The sequence below is a fragment of the Parasteatoda tepidariorum genome, chromosome 10, assembly GCF_043381705.1.
Source record: "Parasteatoda tepidariorum isolate YZ-2023 chromosome 10, CAS_Ptep_4.0, whole genome shotgun sequence".
NCBI classification, from domain to species: Eukaryota; Metazoa; Arthropoda; class Arachnida; order Araneae; family Theridiidae; genus Parasteatoda; species Parasteatoda tepidariorum.
The window spans coordinates 82,682,554-82,705,796 of record NC_092213.1 but is presented as its reverse complement, the minus strand read 5'-3'; the positions used below and the strand labels follow the sequence as shown (position 1 = coordinate 82,705,796).

The following is a 23,243-nucleotide window of genomic DNA, read 5'->3' as shown; positions in this document are numbered from 1 at the left end:
TATTTCATTTACTATAGCATTATTTGTTTTAAGTATGTTTAGCCGTTTCTTTTTTCTCTAAGTTTTTTCATCAATTATAATTAGTATAGTTAGCCCAATGTATGTCGTACAAGAGCACAGTGATTGAGTTTTTCCTCTTTATTATGTACAGGGAAAACACTGGGAATTTTTTCAATCCAGATTTGAATGTCAGACATATGATACTTTTCCGCTGTATTAGGCTGGCAATGTTGTAAAAAAAACAATGCGCTTGATCCAAAGCAATTCAATTGAGACTTAAAGTAAAGAAAATTTCTGTAAACTAACACCAAACTGTCCTTCTCAGAGTCAAATGTCATCTAGTATGGATCCCATTTTAATTTTCTATTCAAATTTCCTTCAAAAAAAGTATATAATAATTTTTTTCAGTGTTTATTTTCCTTATATGTGTTACAGGGTGCGTAGCGTTTGTAAAAAGTACTTAAAGGTGCTTTTTTGGGGATTTCGTTTTTAAAAGCTTTTAAAGGTGCTTTTTTCAGCTGGCGTTTTTAAAAAGTGCTTTTTTTCTGAATATTTTTTTTTCCCTTCAGTGATATCTGGTGGATCCCATGCATTTCACGAAAAATGGGGAGTTTGCTACGTAATCATTCACGCGGACTTCATGTCGTACCCACGTTATGACTTGCGCATGCGCGCACACTTGAAACCGAAACCCGAGTGCTCCAATTCGGATAGAGAATATCAGATCCTTATGAAATGTTTTTCTTTTTAATTTATTTTAATTTTGTTCTTGTTTATTTTATTTTACTTCTAACACTTTTTTTGACGTAGGGGGTAAGGGTACTTTTGTTCTGAGTTCAGGGTCAAGTTGAATTCACTCGGTGATGTGGGAAAGTACTGATTGTTTCGATTTACGCCCGTTTCTTTTTGGTTTTTTTTTAACGCTAAAACTGTTTATAAAAAGTTTTTGTTTTTCAATAATATCATTGATTGAATATGAATTTTTTGAGTGCTTAAAAATGTTTGTAAAGTGCTTGAAAAGTTTTTAAAAAGTGCTTATTTTTGATTCGAAGATTTGGCTACGCACCCTGTGTTAGTATCTATATTTTTTATTATGCAGAGAAATATCAATGTACATAGTAAATAATGAGAAAGTAGCATACTCATATAACGAAATAAATAAAAAATTCCGGCAAATTGCAAATTTGAATCCTTTCTCCTTGCATTAGAACAAAAGTCTGTATTTTGAAATATTTTTGGGGATGTAATGAGATTTCTTAAAATAATATAAATTAAGAATAAAAAACAGAAGTCGTAATCAAAATTAATTCTTAAGAACAGTGAAATTCATAAATGATCCCACTTCAATTAGCTATTCTTAATTTTTGTATGAGGAATAATAATTTGGTTAATGCAGAATAGTTATAGTCTGAAAATTCCTCATATTTTACAAGGATCATACAATTTATTTACATTACTTATTTAATCTCACAAAATAATTAAATTAATTTTGGAAGAATTAAAAAAAGGAAAATAATTATTCTATTATCTTTACGTTTTACTAGTTTTTTTTTTCTTTTGATATCTAAATTGTGAATTGTTACAGGATTGATCATTGGGATACGGAAAAAGAGCGACTCTTGTTCCTGACGGAGAAGAGCCTGATATCTTTAAAATATGATTTCATCACTCTGAAGCTTTTAGAATATCAGCGATATGATCTTAAGAAATTCTCCCAAATAGTCATAGGAGAACTGAAATATCCTGAAAAGTCATTAATGCCGTAAGTCACTCGTCTATTTTGAAAATATTTAATTTATTTATTATTACTTTTATAACTCTAAATTAAGTGTCTTTTATCGCTGCTTAAATTTTTTATTATTTGGTGAAATATTTCTCTCCAATTTATGATTGCACTTGATTAATGCCCGTGGACAGTGTTAAGGCATTAATTTCAATTCCATACCTAAAATGTTTTTGTATGATTTGAAGGAGTTTCATATTTTTTGTCAACTAAGTAAATTATCTGAAAATAAGTAAATTTAAAATGTTTTGTTTAGTAATACATTCAGTTCATTTTTCAGTTATTAATATATGAACTTGTTACTGTTGTATTCGTAGAATTATTATTATTTTTTTACAACTTTATTGCATACCTGCCAACTCTCCTGTTTTTTAAAGAAGACTCCTGTATTTTACGACTATCTCCTGTTTACCCATAGATTCTCAAATTTCTCCGTATTTATTGAAGAAATTTTAAAAAAAATTTTGGCGATAAAATATCCACTGATGACAAACATACTTCTCTTATTCCTCAACAAATTGTGCTATTGCCAGTACTACAGTGTATGTTGAGTGTTAATAAAGTAACCCTTGCCATCAGGCTAACTGTGCGACGCTTTTGTGGTTTACCTCTCCATGTAACACAGATGCGGGTTAGTTCCATCAAAAAATCATCCACAAAGATAAATTTCTCCCAATGCTTGATTGATTCCGGATTTTCCATGTCTTCTGGATTAGGTTTCAAAATTACAATGCTACGAAGTTGAACATTAGCACAAAAAATTTAAATAGTAGTAGTACAAAAAATTATGAAAAAAAATCTATGAAAGTAATAAGTGTGTTAAAGATTTAAAATGAAAATGGCTTATCTTAATTCAGAACAGGAGAAAGCAATAGAGCAAATTATTTATTGTTAAGTCATTGTGAATGATTTTACTTAGTTTAACTTAGATTTTTATAATCAATAATGTTTACTGCATGCTTATCTGAATTTAAAGTGAAAATGTAATTTACATTACTTTAAATGTTTCATATGTTTTATTGTAACCCTAGATTAAATAAAATTTTGTATATTGGTAAAAACCAGGAACACACACGCACACATATTTTATGCTTCATATGCTTTTATATCATATGCTTCATAATGAATTAATGATTCAAGCAAGTTCATTAAAAAAAACTTTTATTGTAGTGACTTCAAATGATACATAAAACTGATTAAGAAAATTTTTTAATAAACTAAAGTTCTACAGACTATTTTAAAAAAATGTTAAAGAAAATTTTGGTTAAAGTTATATACAACTTAAACATTTACATACTTTTCAAAGAAAAAAACAGATTTCAAATTTATATTTTTTGATGAAGTGGAATTTATTTACACTTTTTTAGTGGTACATTTTCATTGAATCAATGAAACAACGTTTAGTAGTTAAATTCAGTTTACTTGAAAGGTTATTTGGCATAAAATTTTTTGTGTGTGCTTATAAGATTGTTTTTTTTAACACACTGAGGACAACATTTTTCAACTAATATTGCTGATTTAATTCCCATTTTACTTTATTCAATTATAAAGCAACACAGCCGAAACGTCATTGTATCTATTTAATAATTTAACAAGGAGTCTTTCTAATGTAATGCCAAAAAAAGTTGCTTGTTTTGATCATCAAAAACTGTTAAGACATTTCTTATTCCCAGTCAAATTCCTTTTTCTAAAATAACCAAAAAATAACTTTATGATAACCTTGGGTAAAAGCCTCCATGGCATAAAATTGTTACGAGTTATTAATCTATAGGTTTGTTATTGTCATTTTAACTAAAAATGCATACAAACGCATAAGAAATGCTAGTTGTTTGAAAATGTTATTTTTTCTAATATAGAAAGTAATAGCACTGGTCAAAGTTGACAGACTATCACAGTTAGATAATATAGGCTACGCAAGCCATGCATGGATATAATTATTGTTCGTTCACCAGGAGTTGGCACTTGGCTCAGCCTTCATCACGTGGTATCCGACTATACTAATTTGCTATTTTTGGGAGAAGGATGTGAACAATTCTGAACAAGGTTGCTATTTGACGATCGTATGACAAAAATATTTATTTTGCAATCTTTATGTTAATTTTTTAACATTGAATATTTTTAACATTATATGTTGATGATATTTCTCTCTTTTGAGTGAATAGTTTGTCTCTTGAGAATCACTGAGCTAGAGTAACAAAAGGTATAATAGCAGATGATAAAGTAAAGTAAGTGATTAAAAAATAATTCACTATTTGCGTTTGGCAAGCATTAAGGAAGGATTGTCTCAATTTCAAGCGTGGAGACGTTTCTCCTCTTATTCCCGCTCTGAAATGAACTCTTTGTCCAAGGAGATGGAGCTAAGTGCCAACTTTTGGGGAACGAACTATACCAAGATTCTTAAATTTATTTGTTCATAAAAAGAGGCACGCCTTGAGTAACGTTGGAGAGAGAGAATGTTAGGATTCATTATTATAAGAATTTGACAGGGTGCGTAGCATTTTTAAAAAGTGCTTATTTTCGATTTTTGTTTTTTTAAAAGCCCTTAACGGTGCTTTTTTTATTGGATGTTTTTAAAAAATTGCTTAATTTTAACTTTTTCAAGGTGAAATTTTTCCTTTACCATGTTGATTTTCGTTATGAATTATGCAAAACACAGTTCACATTGTTCTATTCAACGTTTTCACACTTAATTCCACCCCAATCTATTTTGGCGTATTGTCTGTCCGTAGAGTATGAAAATGCCATTCGTTTTACGTGATTCAAAATTTCATGATTTTTAACGATCGTTAAAAACAGTGAAATTTTTTTTTTACATGACTGTAAAAACAAGATAAAACTTTCCAAACCTGCCTAATTGTGATATTTTTTTTAAAGTGCTTAAAAATATTTTTTGAGTGCTTGAAAAGTGCTTATTTTTTGGTGAATAATTTGGCTATGCACCCTGATTTGAAAATGTATTAATAGGAAGGCTCCTCAAGTAAATTTTTCTTTAAAAAGAAGCATGTAAATTCAGGGGCTGTGTGTTGTTCAGAAACAATTGTGTGTCCTCTGTGTGTTTTTAAACAAATTGTTGAGACTTTGTGTTAATAAGTGCTTTATGTGTTAATCTCCTTTGTGCTGCCTCTTCTTTCCTCTGAAGGAAGATAAATGGAGCAATGGACTTTTTAAAGCAAAGAATTATACCCAAGTTAAGAGTGGGCCGCAATTTCAGACAACCTGTTGAGCAAAACCCTGCCAAGATGACAGTCGTTGCCAGTAGACCCAGATCGGCTGTGTAGGTGTTGCTTTCAGCTTCCCTCTCTCTTCCTTCTTTCTTTTCTTTTCTGTGTGTTTCTTTCTTCTTTTCCTTTCTTTATTTCACTGACTTTACTGTTTTGGCTTTATTTTTTATTTACTACACATTACAGTTACTTATTGCAGTTTTGCGTATAAAGTTGTTGAGGGAACGTTGATCTAGAATAGCAGCAGGGTCAGGGAAAACCTGGAATTGTCAGGGAATTTTATTTTAACTCCAAAAANTTTTTTTTTTTTTTTTTTTTTTTTTTTTTTTTTTTTTTTTTTTTTTTTTAACAAAAATTTGCAATATTTCCTATGTATGTCATACCTGGAAAATAACCATTCTTAAAATTGTCAGTAACAGTAATCAGTTATTGAGATTAGAGTTAAATAATTCTTACATCTATTACAATTATTGAAACTGAAATGTTTCCATCCTCATTTAATAATATTTTTTGCACAGAAAATCTATTTCACGTAACAAATAAAAGAATCAAAGTTTTCTGATGAAAATATGGTCTCAATTTTCATTGAAATTTACCTGCTATACCTGGAAAAGTCAGGGAATTTTTCCCCCCAATTGAGTGTGAACCCTGTAGCAGATTCCAGTTTTTTTCAGTTCTGATCTATTTTCTTTCTGTGGTACCCTGACACTATAAAGAATGCGTATAAAGGCAATTGTGAACGTATTAAACAACTAAACTAACCATTTTGAGTAATTACCCACTATTTTGAAAATATATACTGAGAAGTTAAAAAAATTTTTTTATCACTTTATTAATAATAACATTAAAATTATGTTTCTTGTTCAGCAATTTAATTTGCAGCTTTGAAGAAGCATTTAGTCTAGTTCTGAATTTCATTCTATTATTTGTATTGGTTGAAAACTAATAAGATTAGCAAAATTACTGTTTTCTTCGATATTAAAAGGGAGGAAAAAACTTAAAGGTTGAAAATGATTACTAGGAAAAAACTGCATAACCTCTCCATAATTTTTTAAATTATTAGGAAAGTTATATTTTTTAAAAATTTTATTGTTTTTTTCCCCACTGAAATTTTATTTTAAATAATTTCACAAAAGCAACCACAATTTTTAATAAAAATCGAGTTATTGATTGGGTCTAAATATAGTTAGAGAGTTCAAAAATCATTACTGGTTAAATAACAATTCTCACTCTCAGAAACCATGTAATGCTTCAGCAGATCTCTTCCTAAATCTGCATAACATAGTGATCCTAAATTTTAAATCATTACAAATGTCTATTATATTTTAAAATAATTAGCTTGTTTCATTTGATTCTAATTGTAAAAGTTTATCTTATTTTCTTGATAACAATGTAGAATTTACATAAAGAAGATACTTATTAAGTTGGGCCGTATAAGTCAAAGTATTTTTAATTTTTAGTGGTGATGCTAGAATATTGTCAACTGACTTTATTTACCCATTTTCGGCCAAATGCGCATAAACGTACCACTTCAAACAATATTTTTTATTAGCCCTGAGACTTATATTTTCACTCATTTTATTTTTCTTCTATTTTTAAGCGTTCTGAAGAGATCTCTAATGTTTTAGTAATTCAATTGGAGTAAACACTTTCGATTGAAACATTTTCAAACTACGCTAGTTTGTGCAAATAAAATTGTTATTGTAAAATTCGAATATTTGAAAATGTATAATTATTCCACTTAAGTTTAATCATGTGTTTTTATGATGGATTAAAGTTGCAAGTTCTGCAAATAAAATAAAAAGTAAAACAAATGTCATAAAAAAGCTAATGTTCAAGAAAGCTAAAGTAATGTAAGTGATTTGTCTGTTGATTTGCCTAATGGTGCCTGTATGCACCATTTTATTTCTTCAATTAAATATTATTTTTCATGCGTGTTCTTGTGTTTTAATGAATGTAATTTAAGCAAATGTTAACAAAAATAATACAACATTTAATAAAAATCCTATGCTTGGCCTTAAATGCGCTGAGAGCGATATCGTATCAGATTCCATATTGTTTGCCACCTCAATGGACCAATCTAAACTTAGGTGCCATTGAGGCAGCTGAAGATATTAAGAAGTTAGGTATCTAAAATTTTGTACAGCTATTCTTGTTAAAAAAAAATGATAACTTTTAAACTTTACTTCAAGCCAATCAATTTCATTCACTAATTTCAATTCAAGTCTCTTTCTTTCACTATGTCTGGGGAATGGTAATTCTTATGAACGTTAATTAAATACAATTCCACTGAAGTAGCATGTTGTTGTTGCAAGCCATTAAGGCAAGGGGTGCGATTGTTCTTGTTTTTTCAGTGGCGCCATCTGTGGACAAGAATTTGACTTCTGTCACACCCGTTTAGAAAACGGATCCATCAATCCATTTATCCATTCATCTATAGATCATAATTTTAACATTAACCAGAGAACGATCAATCTCTAATTCATTACCCCCAGAGTTATAATTTGTTATGGGAACAGGGAGGACTTTGTGACCTGACAGATTTAGCATGTACCAGTCACCATTCACTGCATGGGGAGTCATTGGCCAGCTGAATTCAAACTCCCCTTTTCGCGAATGTTAGTCCAGCACCCTGCCGAACAGGCAGGCTATCCTGGCCACTGAAGTTGCATAATTCCATATAAATGGAACGACAACAACGCATACATTTTATTTTAAAACAAAGACTTGCTATTCCAAATTTAACTTAAAATGAATACTATGGAAAGAAAAAGCGGTATTACCTTTAAGGTAACTCCAGTCATATCATACTATCCAACAAAATGCCTTCCGAACAATATAATGTTTCTAATTCAATACTTTAATTCACTAACTGGAAAAATGAAATGCTAGCTGACTCACATTAATTGAACATTACTGAAACATTAAGCACGAAAACGTTAACTGAATTGGGGTTTCCTTGTTAATGTTGTACTAATGCTACACTAACTATTAAGTCATTTACTTCATGTGCTTTTGCTCTAATTATGCTTATAAACAATAACCATTTGTAACTCTTTTTTCTTTGCAAAGCTATTGCTTGGTAAGCTGAATGTAAAAAAGCATTTTAATTTTTAAAGCATAGAAAATAGTTGAGGAATAGCATCCGGGTGATTAGATTGGTTGTTGAATGTTGCAAAAAGGGAATTTATTAAAGTAGAACTAATCCCGCCAATACACGTTTGTTGCACCTTGATTTATTGTTGGTTTGTGTTTACACACACATTACCTTAGTAAACAAAAACAAACAAAAAAAGTCTAGAAATGAGAAGATTTAAGAAATGTTTTAAGAATTTTTTTTCTTACGAAATTTTTTTAAATGTTTTCTAATTTTTAGATATTTACAAATATATAAATAGAAATTTCTGTTTTCTTTGCTGTGTTTATTATTTCTTTTTAACTGAAATAGATTAATTAACTTTGAAATTGGTTTAAATTGGAAAATAAAAATCACACATTTTCCTGAACATCTGAACTTTTAACTATAATATTACTCAATGAATTAAGTTTTTTTTGCCAAATCTAAGGAACTATAAAGTACAATAATTGATTTAAATTCCAGTACTGTGATATAATTTATAAGATTGTGGGAAATCACCTAACATCTGCATATTAAATTTATAAGAACTTTATTAAAACTTACTTTGTTTATCTGACTAAAATTCATTCTTAAATTATTATAGTCAGGTTTTTTTAAATTCTTCATTTATTGTTAAAGTCAAGTTGAAAATGAAAAGAAAAATGTTCATTTTTAATAGCTTAATGATTATTTATGCATTATACCCATTACTCTATTTTTTGCTTTTTTTTGTACTATGCTTGCAAAATTTGTATTTATGAGTAGTATTTAATTAGTCAATACTAGTACATATTTAATGCATTCATTGTTGCATGTATGTGTGTGTTTTTAAATGATGGTGGCTAAAATATAAGCGCATTCATTATGAGATTCATTAAAAATAAAATTTTATTGTTTACTATAAATGTTATAAATTAATATTGCCACAAAAATTAATTTAAGAAATAACTTTTTAACTGTAGTTAAGCAAATTTTTATTATTGATCCAATGTTATTGTTGCCTTCTGCCTTTGAAATTATTTTCGTATAAAGGAGTAGAACATCATTTTGTGTTTTTATAAAATATATTTAATTTATTAAAAACTGAGTGGGAAAAAATTATTTTAGAAATATTTAAATTTAGGAGATTTAATTCCGGATGTTTTTTCAAATATTTTAGTTTGATGTGCATTAAAAAATTATATATATAAAAACACAATCTAAAGCATTTTAAATATAAAACTCAACAAAATAATCCCATTTTTACAGGTCATGAAAAACAAAGTAGTTTTCAAATCTTGTTGAACAAACAGTATCTGATTTGTTAATGAGTAGAATAAAATATACTTTTTAGTTGAAGCATTGTTATTGTGACAAAAAAGCAAAATTTATCTTACATGATACCTTGTATTTCAAAAAGTAAAATTATATTTTACTCTGACAATATAGATTAATTATTAAAAATATAATGACTCATTGTTTCATATGTTGTGCGAAAAGTAAAATGTTACATTTTGGCTGATAATTGAAACTTTTAAGAATTATGAATGGATGTCAATTTTTTAAAAAATATTTATTTTTAATCAAATGTCAATAAAAAGAAAAAATCAGGACGATATTTTTCCAAAAAAATCTTGAAGTTTAATTGAATAATTTACAGAAAAAGAAAGAAGATAAACAGCAACATTAAAGAAAGAGTCATTTTCCCTACTTAAGTCAACAAAAAAATAACGAAATATACTGTTTTTAATTTGAGGATTACTTTATTTAGAATAGAAAGAAGAATTGTTAATTATTAACAGAGAACTGAACAACTCATAGTTTGAAATCAATAAATTGAAAATTCTTATATTATCGTAGCATTAAAAAAAAAAAAAAAAAAAAAANAAAAAAAAAAAAACAGTATAACTTATTATAATATTCCCACATTCTAACATTTAGTTAAAATTTATAATTGAGCTTAAAGCTTCCTTAATCAAATAATTTTAAACTCTTGTTCTATAGTCTTGAAACAAAAACACAGTGAATGTACTGCCTCATATTTGAAGTGAAAAACAGTTTTGATATGCAATCCCTTATACTCAAGTTTCTATTTACATAAAATCTTTCACCCGAATAAGTCAATTATGAAAGGTTCCTGCTAAGTAGATAAGCTAGAGTGCAAAAAGTCTGAAAAGGGGATCTTTTTACAACAAAAAAGCAGACTTACCAGTTGCTTACATTCTCTATTAGTTTATCTGAACTCTGAGTTTGTTGCTTTCTCTATAGTAGTTTTTCTAGTATCCTTATCATCATCATAGTTGACCAGGCAGCCCAAAGTGGGTCAATGCCTTTTTCTGAAGATTTCTCTATAACGACTTCCGATTTATCTTGGATCTCTAATTTTTTTCATTAATTGCAAGAAAATCAGACTCCACCGAATCAGCCCGTCACTATCGCGGCCTTCTCCGCTATCTTGTTCAGTGGGTCTAAAAAGCAATATCTTTTTTATTCTATTGTCATCACTCATTCGAATCTCATAGGCCATCCAATTAATTCTATTTATTTTTATGTATATAATAATATCGGGTTGTTCATCAATCTTGTACAGTTCAAAGTTAAATCTCCTTCTCCAGTTTCTCTAGTATATCATAGCTAAATATTTCTCTGTGTTAATTAGGCATTAAGGAAGCTATACTATTCTCTTTAGTTTAGGGTAGGATAAATTGCCTTAGAAATTACAAGAATTGGTTTAGTTGGAAAGATTATTCTCCTTAAACTGGATAATTTTACTAAAATATATATTTCACATAAAAAGCTACAATTAATCACTTTATGTTATTTCTTTTTTGTAAATCCTTTCCTTAATTTGTTATTCTAATCGAAACACTTTCTCACACTTTTAAATTCACATCCTGTCCTTAATCTATTTTTGTCTCAAGCATGCATTAATTAAAAGTAAGACGTTTTTCCTTTTACTTTTTGTGGGATTCGCACAACCTATTTAATAAACCAATAGTAATTATTAATGTTTTCCTTTTTCCCTAAGATATAATAAAATAGAGGGAAATTCATTTGCTACTTTCCCTAGGATAAAAACTAAAGAGCAGACCGTTTTTGGTCTGCGAATTTGGGCTTCGCCAATGATCAAAAGTGTTTTGAACATGCAATGTGAAGCTAAATAAAATATTTTTGCCTTCCAAATGCTATCTGCATGACTGTACACTCAACCATGACTGTCACCCTTATATATATATATATATATATAAGGGTGACAGTCATGGTTGAGTGTACAGTCACGCAGATAGCATTTGGAAGGCANTATAATTACACACTGAAGAGCCAAAAAAACTGGTACAGGCATGAGTATGCAAATAAAGGGGTATGAAACCAATCAAAGTACAGCGCTGCGATCGGCAGCGCGTATATAAGACAATGAGTATCTAGCACAGTTCTTAGATCGGTTACTGCTGCTACAATGCCAGGTTATACAGATTTAAGTGAGCTTGAACGTGGTGTTATAGTCGGCGCACAGGCGATGGGACATAGCATCTCCGAGATAGCAATTAAATTTGGATTTTCGCGTACGACCATTTCGCGAGTATACCGTGAGTATCGGAAATCCACCAAAATCCCCAGACACGAACATTATTGAACATATTTGGGATGCCTTGCAACGTCATGTTCAGAAGATATCGCCAACCCCTCTTACTCCCACTGGTTTATGGACAGCCCTGCAGGATTCATGGTGTCAATTATCTCCAGTACTACTTCACATATTGATCGAATCCATGCCACGTCGTGTTGCGGCACTTCTGAGTGCTCGCGGGGACCCTACACGATATTAGGCAGGTATACCAGTTTTTTTGGCTCTTCAGTGTATATATATATATTATGCTCTTTCTCAAAAAAAAAAAAGATCATTGTAATGTAATGAAGTTTTAGCCACTATATGTTCTAATTATTATTTTAAAAAGTTGTAAAATATTAATTTCTAATCAAAAAATCATTTTCAACAAGTTGTGTGTTTATTTTTAGTGCCAGAAACGAACTTGGTGTGCAGTGTTCCTGGGGTAGTCTGGAACAGATCCCCGCCTTGAAACGCTGGAACCCCTGGAGCCGAGAAATTCCGTGGGCCACTTATACTTCGCATCCTCTTTTCAAAATGGATACGGCCGAGAAGACGAATTACAACATAGAAGATTTTTCCAAAACTCTGGTCAACACTCTTTCAGAGGGTAGTAATTCTGCTACCCCAATGGCATCACCCTCCACCCCCCTTTGCAAAGTCCTCTATCAGCCAATCATCATTGAGAGCTATGCAGGCCTGGCCGCCGCACTTCACAATGCTAATGAATTGGGTTTTTTTAAATCCCGTGGTAAAGTCAGCTTCTAAGTGTACGACCCGAGCTTAAAACAGAAGTGATAGTGGATGAATACAATTGGCTGAAATTCTTTGAGTATTGTTGCATGCATGTGTCCTAGTCTAATTAAATAATCGGATCTCTTTGCAAGCCAGTATAGAGCAAAATTAAGAAATTCTCCTACTGGCCTGTTGTTGCAGACCACTTTTCAAAAGTCGCAAAACAGTATACTCTCGATATCTCAAAAATTGCAAAACAGTATACTCTCGATATCTCAAAAATCGCAAAACAGTATACTCTCGATATCTCAAAAATCGCAAAATAGTATACTCTCGATATCTCAAAAATCGCAAAACAGTATACTCTCGATATCTCAAAAATCTTATTATATCAAAAAAATATTTTACCCTTTGGTGTTATATATCCACCTTATGTTTATTTAAATTCCTATGTTGAAGACTTTCTTCACAAGTGGAATTTTTTTTTTAAAAAGAATTTTTTCGTAAAATTTTCAATGTAAGTTTACTATATACCGATCTATTTTCTATTTAATGCATAATTATTTTTGTCTTACTTTTAAAATACAATGATCATTGTTGTATTTAGACTTATAGTCAACTAATTAAATAATATAGTCCATAATTATCACTAGTTATTCTTATGTTTCCATACTTTTTAGAATATATTTTTCTACTTTTTAGAACATGTTTAATTCTGAACCTATCTCAAAAACTTGCTATCTTGAAATTTTTTTTAGTGTCCCTTCAGCTTTGAGATATCGCTAGTATACTGTACATTAAAAACAAACTGTTGATAATGTAAGTCTAAATTTGAAGCATTTCTCAAAACATATTAAACATTGTAAGATTCGTCTTCAAAATGACAAAACATTTTAATACACCAATGTGAAATAATAAAATTTTCATAGTAAATATTCATAATAATTCCATATTTATTAAAAATAAATATTTATAATTATAATAAAATACACATGGGGGGCATTTTAGATTTTAAAAAAAGTGATTATAGACAGAATTTTTTTTATCGCCATTTGCTATATTCAGTCTTTTTGAGGCCATTGGCAACAGTTAATTCTGTCCTATAACCGTTGGTGTTTTGCTGTAAACCAATCTAATATAAAAAGGCTATTTTTTTCTAACAATTAGCCTACCGCATTTTAGGTTCATTGAATTGAGCTCGCATACCTTTGGAGTATTTAGAAAATTCCTCATTCATTGTTCAATTACCCTGATTTATTTCAGGCAGTTTGTAATAAACCTGAAGTAGTAAAGGCTTATTGTAAATAGCTTTCATAAGGGTTTATTACAATAAGCCTAAGAAAATTCAGTCTGAGTATTGCACATTTTCTAATTAGCCTAAAAGCATATAGGCTGATTATGATTAAACTTAATACATTTTAGGCAAATTAAGAATTATTAAAGAGATATGGAATTAGCCAGGTGCATTGCAAAATGTTAGAAACATTTGCAAAGAGCTGGATATTTTAATTAGCCTACGATGCATTTATATATTCTTTTCTCATCATTTTGAGTTATGTTGCAATTTTTTTAATCTNTTTTTTTTTTTTTTTTTTTAGAAATTTTTTATCAGAATTGTTGAGAGTGAGGCTACACATTATTTCATTGTTTTTTTTTTAACTGTTTAATTTTAGGGCAGTTTAAATCAGGTTTGGGAAAATTAATTTTTTTAAAAATATAAAAAATTGCGTAAAACTGTGTTATTTAAAAAAAAACACTACACCTTAGACTCAGTTTTAGTATGAATTATAATTTAAGTTTCAGATCATTTTAATGTGAAACTAATTGCACATCAACAACATTACAACAGCATTCAAAATACTGAATATAAATCCAGCTTATAAATAAGAAATTATGATAATTTAGTACAAAATACAATTTTAATTATCCAATGTTACAATTTTAATTATCTAATTTTTTTGGATGATTTTGTCTACATTTTATGTTTATATGCTTAAAAAAAATGTGAAAACTTGCCCTGAATAACCGACAATTTAGTTTTTTGACTTACTTGTCCCAACTCAGAGTTTATCTAAACAAAATAAACTTCTGCTGTAACCTTTTTAGATTTTGAATATAAACTAATATTGTATGAATTTCTTTGCTGCATAAATCTACTATTGAAACAACTTGCATTCTATTTCTGTGTCTTTGAAATCAAAACTTTTAGTCATGAAATATTAATTTTTATTTCATTCATCCACTGTCACTTTTGGATAAAAGAAGAAAAAAAACCCTCTTATCTTATAACAATTGCCTTCAAAAACAAATAAACAGCCTTTTGTGAGGAAGTTTGTGAAGCTTTTTGCAGTCGGTGTTCTTTTTCCAAATACGCTTCGATTATTCCTTTTTGTTTGCTGTGCCAAATTAAGTTTTTGATTGTCATATAAATATCTATTCTGGTTGATCATGCTGCAAACATTGAGTGATTGATGATAAATATATCTATGTGCATTCCTTTATATATATATATATTTACCCCTATCTTTGAATAGTATTTTGTTACTCTCGTTCAGGGTTGGTAATTTTGCTGGATAATTGCTAATTTGTTATAAAATAAAATAAGGATTGCAATAAAAGATTTGAAACCAAAGAAACCTGCCATAAAAATAGCCAGTCAAAGAATCTTTACTCAAATCTTAAAAATATTTGCATTTTTATTACATATTTTTATGTTACAATATTGAAAAGAAATAATTTTTGCACAGCAAAATGAAAATCCACACTTCAAATACTAAACAAAAATTATTTAAATATAATTTATGTTTAATTTAATGATTACCTAGCCAATTATTGTTGCTCAAAAATAAGAACTCGTATTATTAAAAATTTATTACCTGGTCTTTTCTTGTTGATCAAGAATAAGAACTGTTATTTAAAATTATTATTAAAAATTTATTACCTAGCGTATTCTCGTTGCTCAAGAATAAGAACTCATATTATTAAAGATTTATTTATTGGGTAATATTTATTTAAAAATTAGTAGAGTTAGTAGAATAAAGAATTACAGTCTCTATATGGTTTCTTTAACCCACTGACAGCAAAATTGGGAGAATGTTTCTCCCCATATACTATTTCTCTCTCTAATAACATGGAAAAACCGGGTTTGCTATGCAGGAAACACTGCAGGTTAAAATACTACTTTTTGCGTGCAGAACGGTCTGAGGGTTAAATAAGTCATCTATTTTTTTTATTTAAAAAGATCAAAATCATATCAAAACTATATGAAATTTGACTTTGAAAAATTATACAAAAAAGATGCGTTAAATCATTGATTATTACTGGTTGTCCAGTGAAATGTTTTATTTTAAGGTATCTATTTGTTTTATGATTAGATGGTCGCATTTATTTTAATTGATATTGGTTATTTGTTGTTTAAAATTTTGATTTAAACACTAAACTTTATAAAGTTAAAAATACTTAAGCTGTGCAAAAGTTAGGTATTAATAAAAGATCTCTTGGATTTAAAATTATTGAATAAGTTGCTTGCACGAATGATACGTACTGAGAACCTTTTGGTGTTAGGCCTTTAATAAAAAAACTTTAGGCCTTTAGTGTATACCTTTTGATATTTATTGAAGGCAAAATCTTGCTAATCCTGACCAGATTCTTTTATTGTTAAAATTTTTGAATTTATAAGAATTGTTAAGACAATTTGTATATAAATATATATGTAATGCTTTTGGCTGCATGTTGTGTGTGAATTTTTCGAAATATATCTTCTAGTCAGTGACATGTTTGATATGAAGTATTATATGGTGCTTTGTTTCTTGTGAGAAGTACTTTTCAAAATACCCCCACCTTTTTAATGCTCTTATGTTTGTTTTTTCTGTGTGGCATCCTTTTAAATAATTTTTGTTTATTGAACTTAAATTTTTTTGTTTATTTTTATTAATTCATTGTGCTTAGCGTTTTTAAAAAGTACTTAAGGTGCTTATTTTTGATTTACGTTTTTTAAAAGCCCTTAAAGGTGTGTTTTTATTTATTCGGGGCTTATAAAAAGTGCTTAATTTTCTAGCTTTTAAAAAGAGATTTTTTCTTTGCCATGTTGATTGTCATTCTAAATTTCAAAACATGCATGATTTTCACAATTTTCTCTGCAATATTTGTCAGAAACTAGTTATTTTATCATGGTTATGTAAAGTGCTTGAATTTTATTGATTTTATGTTTATAAATTAAGAACTTTAACAAATATAAAAAAAATTATTTTCATTGCTGCTCAGATCCTAAATATTTTTTATTTTTTTTGGAAAGTGAACAAAGATATTTTTGAGTACTTATTTATTGTTGAAAAATCTGGCTTTATTCCCAGTAATTGATTTTGTGTTTCTCGTCTATCCGTTTCCGACCCATTCGATGAGCGGGGTAATGCTTGGCACTCACACGCCACTGGTTCTGGTTTCTATCCTATAAATGCACAAGGTTGATTCAGCGTTTCATTCCTTCAGTGGGTTCATAAAATGAGTACCTAGTGTGCTTGGGAACTAAACACTCGGAGTTCCATGTTTGGCTACTTTCCTGCACCCCAGACTTCAAGGTCACGATAACTGGAAAGGGCACAGTATAGCATTGCCCTCCTTAGGCTGTTATGCCACTAAGTTAAGTTTCCAAAGGTTGTATAATTTCCTTATTTTGGAATGAACACGCATTTATTTTTAGTGACTTCTTCGCAATTGCAGCGATTTTTTTTCTTCTTCATAGTTATTATTATCTGTAGTTATTTATTTTGATTTTGAAAATAAATATTTTTTTAACGCTTTTAACTGTTATTCTTAATTTATGAAATTAAAAAAAATGGAAGTTTATTTTATTTTTCAAGAGAAGAAATGTAATTTTTGAAATATCAGTGTATTATTGCTTTCCCATTGCATTATATTTTATTGTGGGAAAATGTTATCAAATTATATCTGTTATAACAAAGTAACTCTGTCACTTAAAAAAAGTATCACTATATGTTTCCATCCCCGCAATTAAAATTATATTTTACACGAAGATTCTTTTTTTCCCCTTTGAAAATATGGCATATTCCTGATTCTCAGGTTGAAATAGAAAAACTTGGATGATTCAAAACTTTTTGTTTAAAAAAGGGACTAAAATACCTTTAAAAAGACTGTTATGTAATGTTTTCATTATTTCAGCATGATGTATGTTTGCTGATGAAGCTTATTTAACCGTATATTTATTATAATGATGAGCTATTTCTTTGTGTATCATTAAGTCTAGAAGATTCTCCATTTTTTCCCAACTTTTGTATAATCTCTAGATTTTATTAAATTCAAAGCATTTATCTTGTGCTTCATAGATACTCTATACAGGGTAGGTACCGTTTTTTAAAAAGTATTTAAGGGTGCTTATTTTCGATTTCTATAAGCCCTTAAAGGTGCTTTTTTCATTGGGTATTTTTAAAAAACTCCTTTATGTTCCCTTTTCCAAAATGAGATATATTTTTTTATCATGTCTGTTTTTGCCACTAATTATGCAAAAAGCGTTGTTTTTACACTATTCTATTCAATGTTTTCACAATTCATTCAACCACAATAATAATATTAGAATATGCACACTTATAAAAAAATTTTCTTCCTGTTATTGAAATAAAAGGAAGAAATTCCTAATATATTCCTATTATTGTCTACCAACTACAATCGCACCTTGGCGATTGTAGTTGGCACGGCAGATCACAATACAGAAATATCTTCCTATTTTTTTTAAAAAAAAGTGAAGAGTTTAAGATTATTTTTTGAGTGCTTATTTTTTGTTCAAAAATTTGGCTACGCACCCTGTCTATAGTAAAGGTTTAAGACTGAATTACACTGGGGAACAAATTTTTTGTTGCATTTAAACAAATACTCCATCTTAGCCTAATTTGGTTGTGTGGATTTCAAATTAGTTCTGTTCCTAAAGGTCCCAATATACAAGTTTAAAACTTCATATATATTAGGGGATCACATAAGTAAATGTTGTAACAAATTTCTGAGAGAGTTTGGGCAGAATTACATAGGAACCAGTTGCAAAAGAATTGCATAAAGACGCTTCCCTATTTCGATCTGTACAAACGCACATGACGGAACAGTTCATAATAGGGAGGCACCAGTTGCGGCGTTTAGCAGAATTTCCAGGTATGGGTTCCTATGCAATTTTAATCATGATGATGTGTCCTAACTCTCCTTGAAGTTTGTCACAACACTTATGCGACCCCCTGTTATATATAACAGTTTTTAAACTTGTACATTTGGACTAAGAATGTCATTTAAAAAAGAACTTTAGGCTTTTTTTTTATTTTATTCAAGAACAAAATGATTCCTCGTGCACCACTGAAAAAGTACAACACGAGGCTTACAGACGTAAGTATGGTAGCAAACAATGTAGGATATTTAAACAGAAATACATACAAAAGGGCATGTAAAAGAACTTTAGGTTGGAGAGAGAAAACGATGTTACAGATTTCTGCCTGACCAAAAGAGGGCGTTGTTATCACTTATGTGGCAGGCAATAGATGGAACTGGGTGGCTTATTGGAAAGCTCTATTTCGTTCCATCTTATTGTTTTACTATTATTAAATTTGTTTGTTATTAAATATGGTTTCGTTATTCAATGCACACATTCGCCACTGAATCAATCTGCAAAAACCGATTGCAGATTTGAAATCAACCATACAAAAGTATCTAAGATCTTCCAATAGAAAAAGAATATGCTGTGTTCAAAGGGGGGGGGGAATTTCCATTGATTCATTGTTAAGGCAATTTTGTTTCAAATTCACATACATTATTTGGCAACAAATTTTGTTTTTTTTAGTATTGCTAAGCAAACGAGATGTCTTTTAAGAAATTTACTCGAAACGCTGCAAAGATTTCTATTCTTAATAAAATAATTATTTCAATTGTGCGTTGAACTTGTTTTTGGCTGGAAGTGAATTAATAAAACTAAAAAGGCAAATATGAGTAATATGTAAACAGAAAAATTGGGATTTACCGTATTTTTACTTTTTAACCATTATTAATAAAAAAGATGTATCTTCTGTTATAATTTTTTTTTCGTATTGTGCTTCCACGCGAAATTTTTATTGTGAACGTTACAATAAACCAAGTTAATATAAGTTGTTACTTATATTTATGTTATATAAAGTAGTGTTAATTTTTTTTTGTTTTGAAACTTGATTCTGAAATTGATTATAGTTTAAAACTTTGATGCCATACGCTTGTATTATGAGTTTGTTAATATGGATAGAGTTCTATAATGAAATGTATGTGATCCAATTTCTTGAATTTCATATCAATGTGTTTGACTTTTATTTAGTTACGAGTATTTTACTACATTTAAAATAATAAAAACAATTTAAATCTAAACTGTGTTGTCATTCCAGAGCTTTTTTTTACAGCATTCGGCATCCAATTTTGGAATCTTTTTTTTTTTTTTTTTTTTTTTTTTTTTTTTTTTTTTTNTTTTTTTTTGGTTAGCTTTCTGAACATTTATGGTATTGCCGATCGCAACACTCGAATACGCCACCTAGGGAGAGACCGGTTTCATGTCTTTAGCCCTTCTCCCTTCCCTCTCCTCCCCTTTTCAGTTGAATAGGAATGTACTACGATATTTTCCCTTTTCTTAATATTTTTTCTTTTTATTCAATAAAAATATTTTTTAAAATTCTCGTGATACTTTTCTTTAGAACTATGTTTAATGCAGTTTTCTGTTCCATATAGTTTTCCAACTTAAAAGATTTTAATCTATATGAAAATCAAGAGAGAAACTAACGTACTTCCTTCCTCTATGACTTTCCACACGCTAATGGGGAAAGCATGTGAAGTGTTGCCATAGGAAGAGAGTTCTGCTCGACGCCACCTGCAGCCCATTTCGATCGCCAATTCTGATATGATCATTTTGAATGATTAGAATATTGATAATTGATCGTCATTTTAACGATAACAGATTAGATTGTATAAATTATTTCGTTTTTAAAATGATATTGCAGGTTATGGGATATCCAACTTCATTACGCAACGCCATCTGGGAACAAGACCGATTCCATGTTGCATGGGAATGTATGACGATATTTTTCGTATTTAATAATCAAAAATATTTTTTAAAATTTCCACAACGCTTTCTTTTAGAATTATGTTCGATTTAGTTTCCGAACTTAAAAGTTTTTGATCTATTTAAAAATCAAGATAGAAACTAGCGCACTTCCTTCTCCTATGACTCTCCACACGATAATGGTTGAATGCATACGAAGTGTTGCCATGGGTAGAGAGTTCTACTCTTCTCCACCTGTGGCCCATTTCGATTGCCAATAATATTGCAAAAGTAAGAAGGTGAATCAATGTAAAATGAAGTGTGTTGTAAGCCAGGTGACCAAAGAAAATAAATCCCTGAGCAATGTAAAAGTGAGTTTAAATTATAGCAATCAAGCTTGATAACCTAATTACCCTGTTGATGAGCTTTTAAGTCCATATGCCTATGCTCAGTCACTAGTCAGATGTGCATCAGGACTTTACGGACGCACAGTTGATCAGATATTTTTGATTTATCTACCTATAATAATTAAATGAAGAATTTGCATGTGTGTATTTCTAATAACTCCAGAGCATCCTGAACTTTGGACAGTGGATGAAAGGGACAATTTCAGCCCCCACCCTTGAACCTAAGAATCGTTCAAAAATTCGTATTAGATCGTCCAAGAGAAACGTTTGAAAAGCGAAATTTTCTTATAGGTTTTAAGCTAGCAAGACAACACTGATGTAAATGAAACGGCAGACGATTTTAAAGATAGCATCAGTGACGCTAACGTATAGCTCTCATTAATCTAAAAAGTAGTTTATCCAAACCTTACATGTTCAATTATTTTTCATTCTTTATATTAGATAAATTCAATGAGAGCGTGATAGTATAGACGCCTTACGTCACGAAATTAGTATTTCTTAAGCAATACGAAATCACTTGTTAATTTTTATATAATTACTTCTATCGAACTAAATAATTTAAAATTAACTGAAGTTTTTAAAAAAATATATACGTTGTGAAAAAAAAATATTTGAGAAATAAAACTAGATGGTCAAGGTGAAAAGTACAATAACCGCCATACTATTAATGTTGCTTGATTTTTTTTGGTAAAAGGAACTAATTGGAATGAAAATAATAATCTACATTCTAAAAAGAAAAATTAATAGAGAAATGATACAAATTCATTTAGGAACGGCGTAGTAGGAATGCCGTGCGAAAAGGATAAGTAACAGAGAAAATCACATCATTGTGGTATATTTTGACAATAAACGAGTTGGCCTCCGGCAATAAAATCATTCCAGAAGATACCGAATTCAATTCATTGTTATTTTGATGGGCAACTGAAAATGCGATTTGCTTAGTCTAATAACGCTAAATCACCTGCAAGAATTAAAGAAAAAAAGAATTATTTTAGCTTAAGAACACTAGTTTAAAATTTGGAAGAGCGAAGACAATTTTCAATGTTAACGTAGAGCCCGATATCGGACCTTAATATTGACCCATAATATTTTAATTGGACCACGTACTATATTACCGGGTAATAGTGTACCCTAACAAGGAAAATAATTTTAGGTCAATAAGGGGGTACACAATGAGGCCCTGTATTTTACTATATAGCCGTATCTAAAATAAGTGTTCGGAAGTGCTTAAATTGAGGAAATTCGCCTTCTAAATCCCTTTAAAATTAGGAAGAGCGAAGTCAATTTTCAATGTTAACGTAAAGCCCGATATCGGACCTTAATATTGACCCATAATATTTTAATTGGACCCCCTATTATATTACCGTATAATAGTGTACCCTACCAGAGGAAATAATTTTAGGTCAATAAGGGGGTACACAATGAGGCCCTGTATTTTACTATGTAGCCGTATCTAAAATAGGTGTTCGAAAGAGCTTGAAATGAAAAAATTCGCCTTCTAAAACCCTTTAAAATTAGGAAGAGCGAAGTCAATTTTCAATGTTAACGTAAAGCCCGATATCGGACCTTAATATTGACCCATAATATTTTAATTGGACCCCCTATTATATTACCGTATAATAGTGTACCCTACCAGAGGAAATAATTTTAGGTCAATAAGGGGGTACACAATGAGGCCCTGTATTTTACTATGTAGCCGTATCTAAAATAGGTGTTCGAAAGAGCTTGAAATGAAAAAATTCGCCTTCTAAAACCCTTTAAAATTAGGAAGAGCGAAGTCAATTTTCAATGTTAACGTAAAGCCCGATATCGGACCTTAATATTGACCCATAATATTTTAATTGGACCCCCTATTATATTACCGTATAATAGTGTACCCTACCAGAGGAAATAATTTTAGGTCAATAAGGGGGTACACAATGAGGCCCTGTATTTTACTATGTAGCCGTATCTAAAATAGGTGTTCGAAAGAGCTTGAAATGAAAAAATTCGCCTTCTAAAACCCTTTAAAATTAGGAAGAGCGAAGTCAATTTTCAATGTTAACGTAAAGCCCGATATCGGACCTTAATATTGACCCATAATATTTTAATTGGACCACGTATTATATTACCGTATAATAGTGTACCCTACCAGAGGAAATAATTTTAGGTCAATAAGGGGGTACACAATGAGGCCCTGTATTTTACTATGTAGCCGTATCTAAAATAGGTGTTCGAAAGAGCTTGAAATGAAAAAATTCGCCTTCTAAAACCCTTTAAAATTAGGAAGAGCGAAGTCAATTTTCAATGTTAACGTAAAGCCCGATATCGGACCTTAATATTGACCCATAATATTTTAATTGGACC

At 29.9% G+C, this 23,243-nt stretch overlaps 1 protein-coding gene across 2 annotated transcripts in view; it reads left to right on the top strand.

The window, feature by feature from the left end:
- LOC107455095 (tumor protein p63-regulated gene 1-like protein) overlaps nucleotides 1-19,826 on the top strand; it is a 29,164-nt gene extending 9,338 nt beyond the window's left edge. The window contains exons 4-6 of one of the 2 annotated variants that reach the window (XM_043043419.2): nucleotides 1,586-1,762; nucleotides 4,923-5,057; nucleotides 12,119-19,826. In XM_043043419.2, the coding sequence (XP_042899353.1) occupies nucleotides 1,586-1,762; nucleotides 4,923-5,057; nucleotides 12,119-12,476 (670 nt within the window). In that variant the 3' untranslated portion in view covers nucleotides 12,477-19,826. The remainder of the gene's footprint in view (nucleotides 1-1,585; nucleotides 1,763-4,922; nucleotides 5,058-12,118) is intronic. The other variant, XM_043043420.2, reaches the window with a different exon arrangement.
- The last annotated feature ends 3,417 nt before the right edge of the window (nucleotides 19,827-23,243 follow it).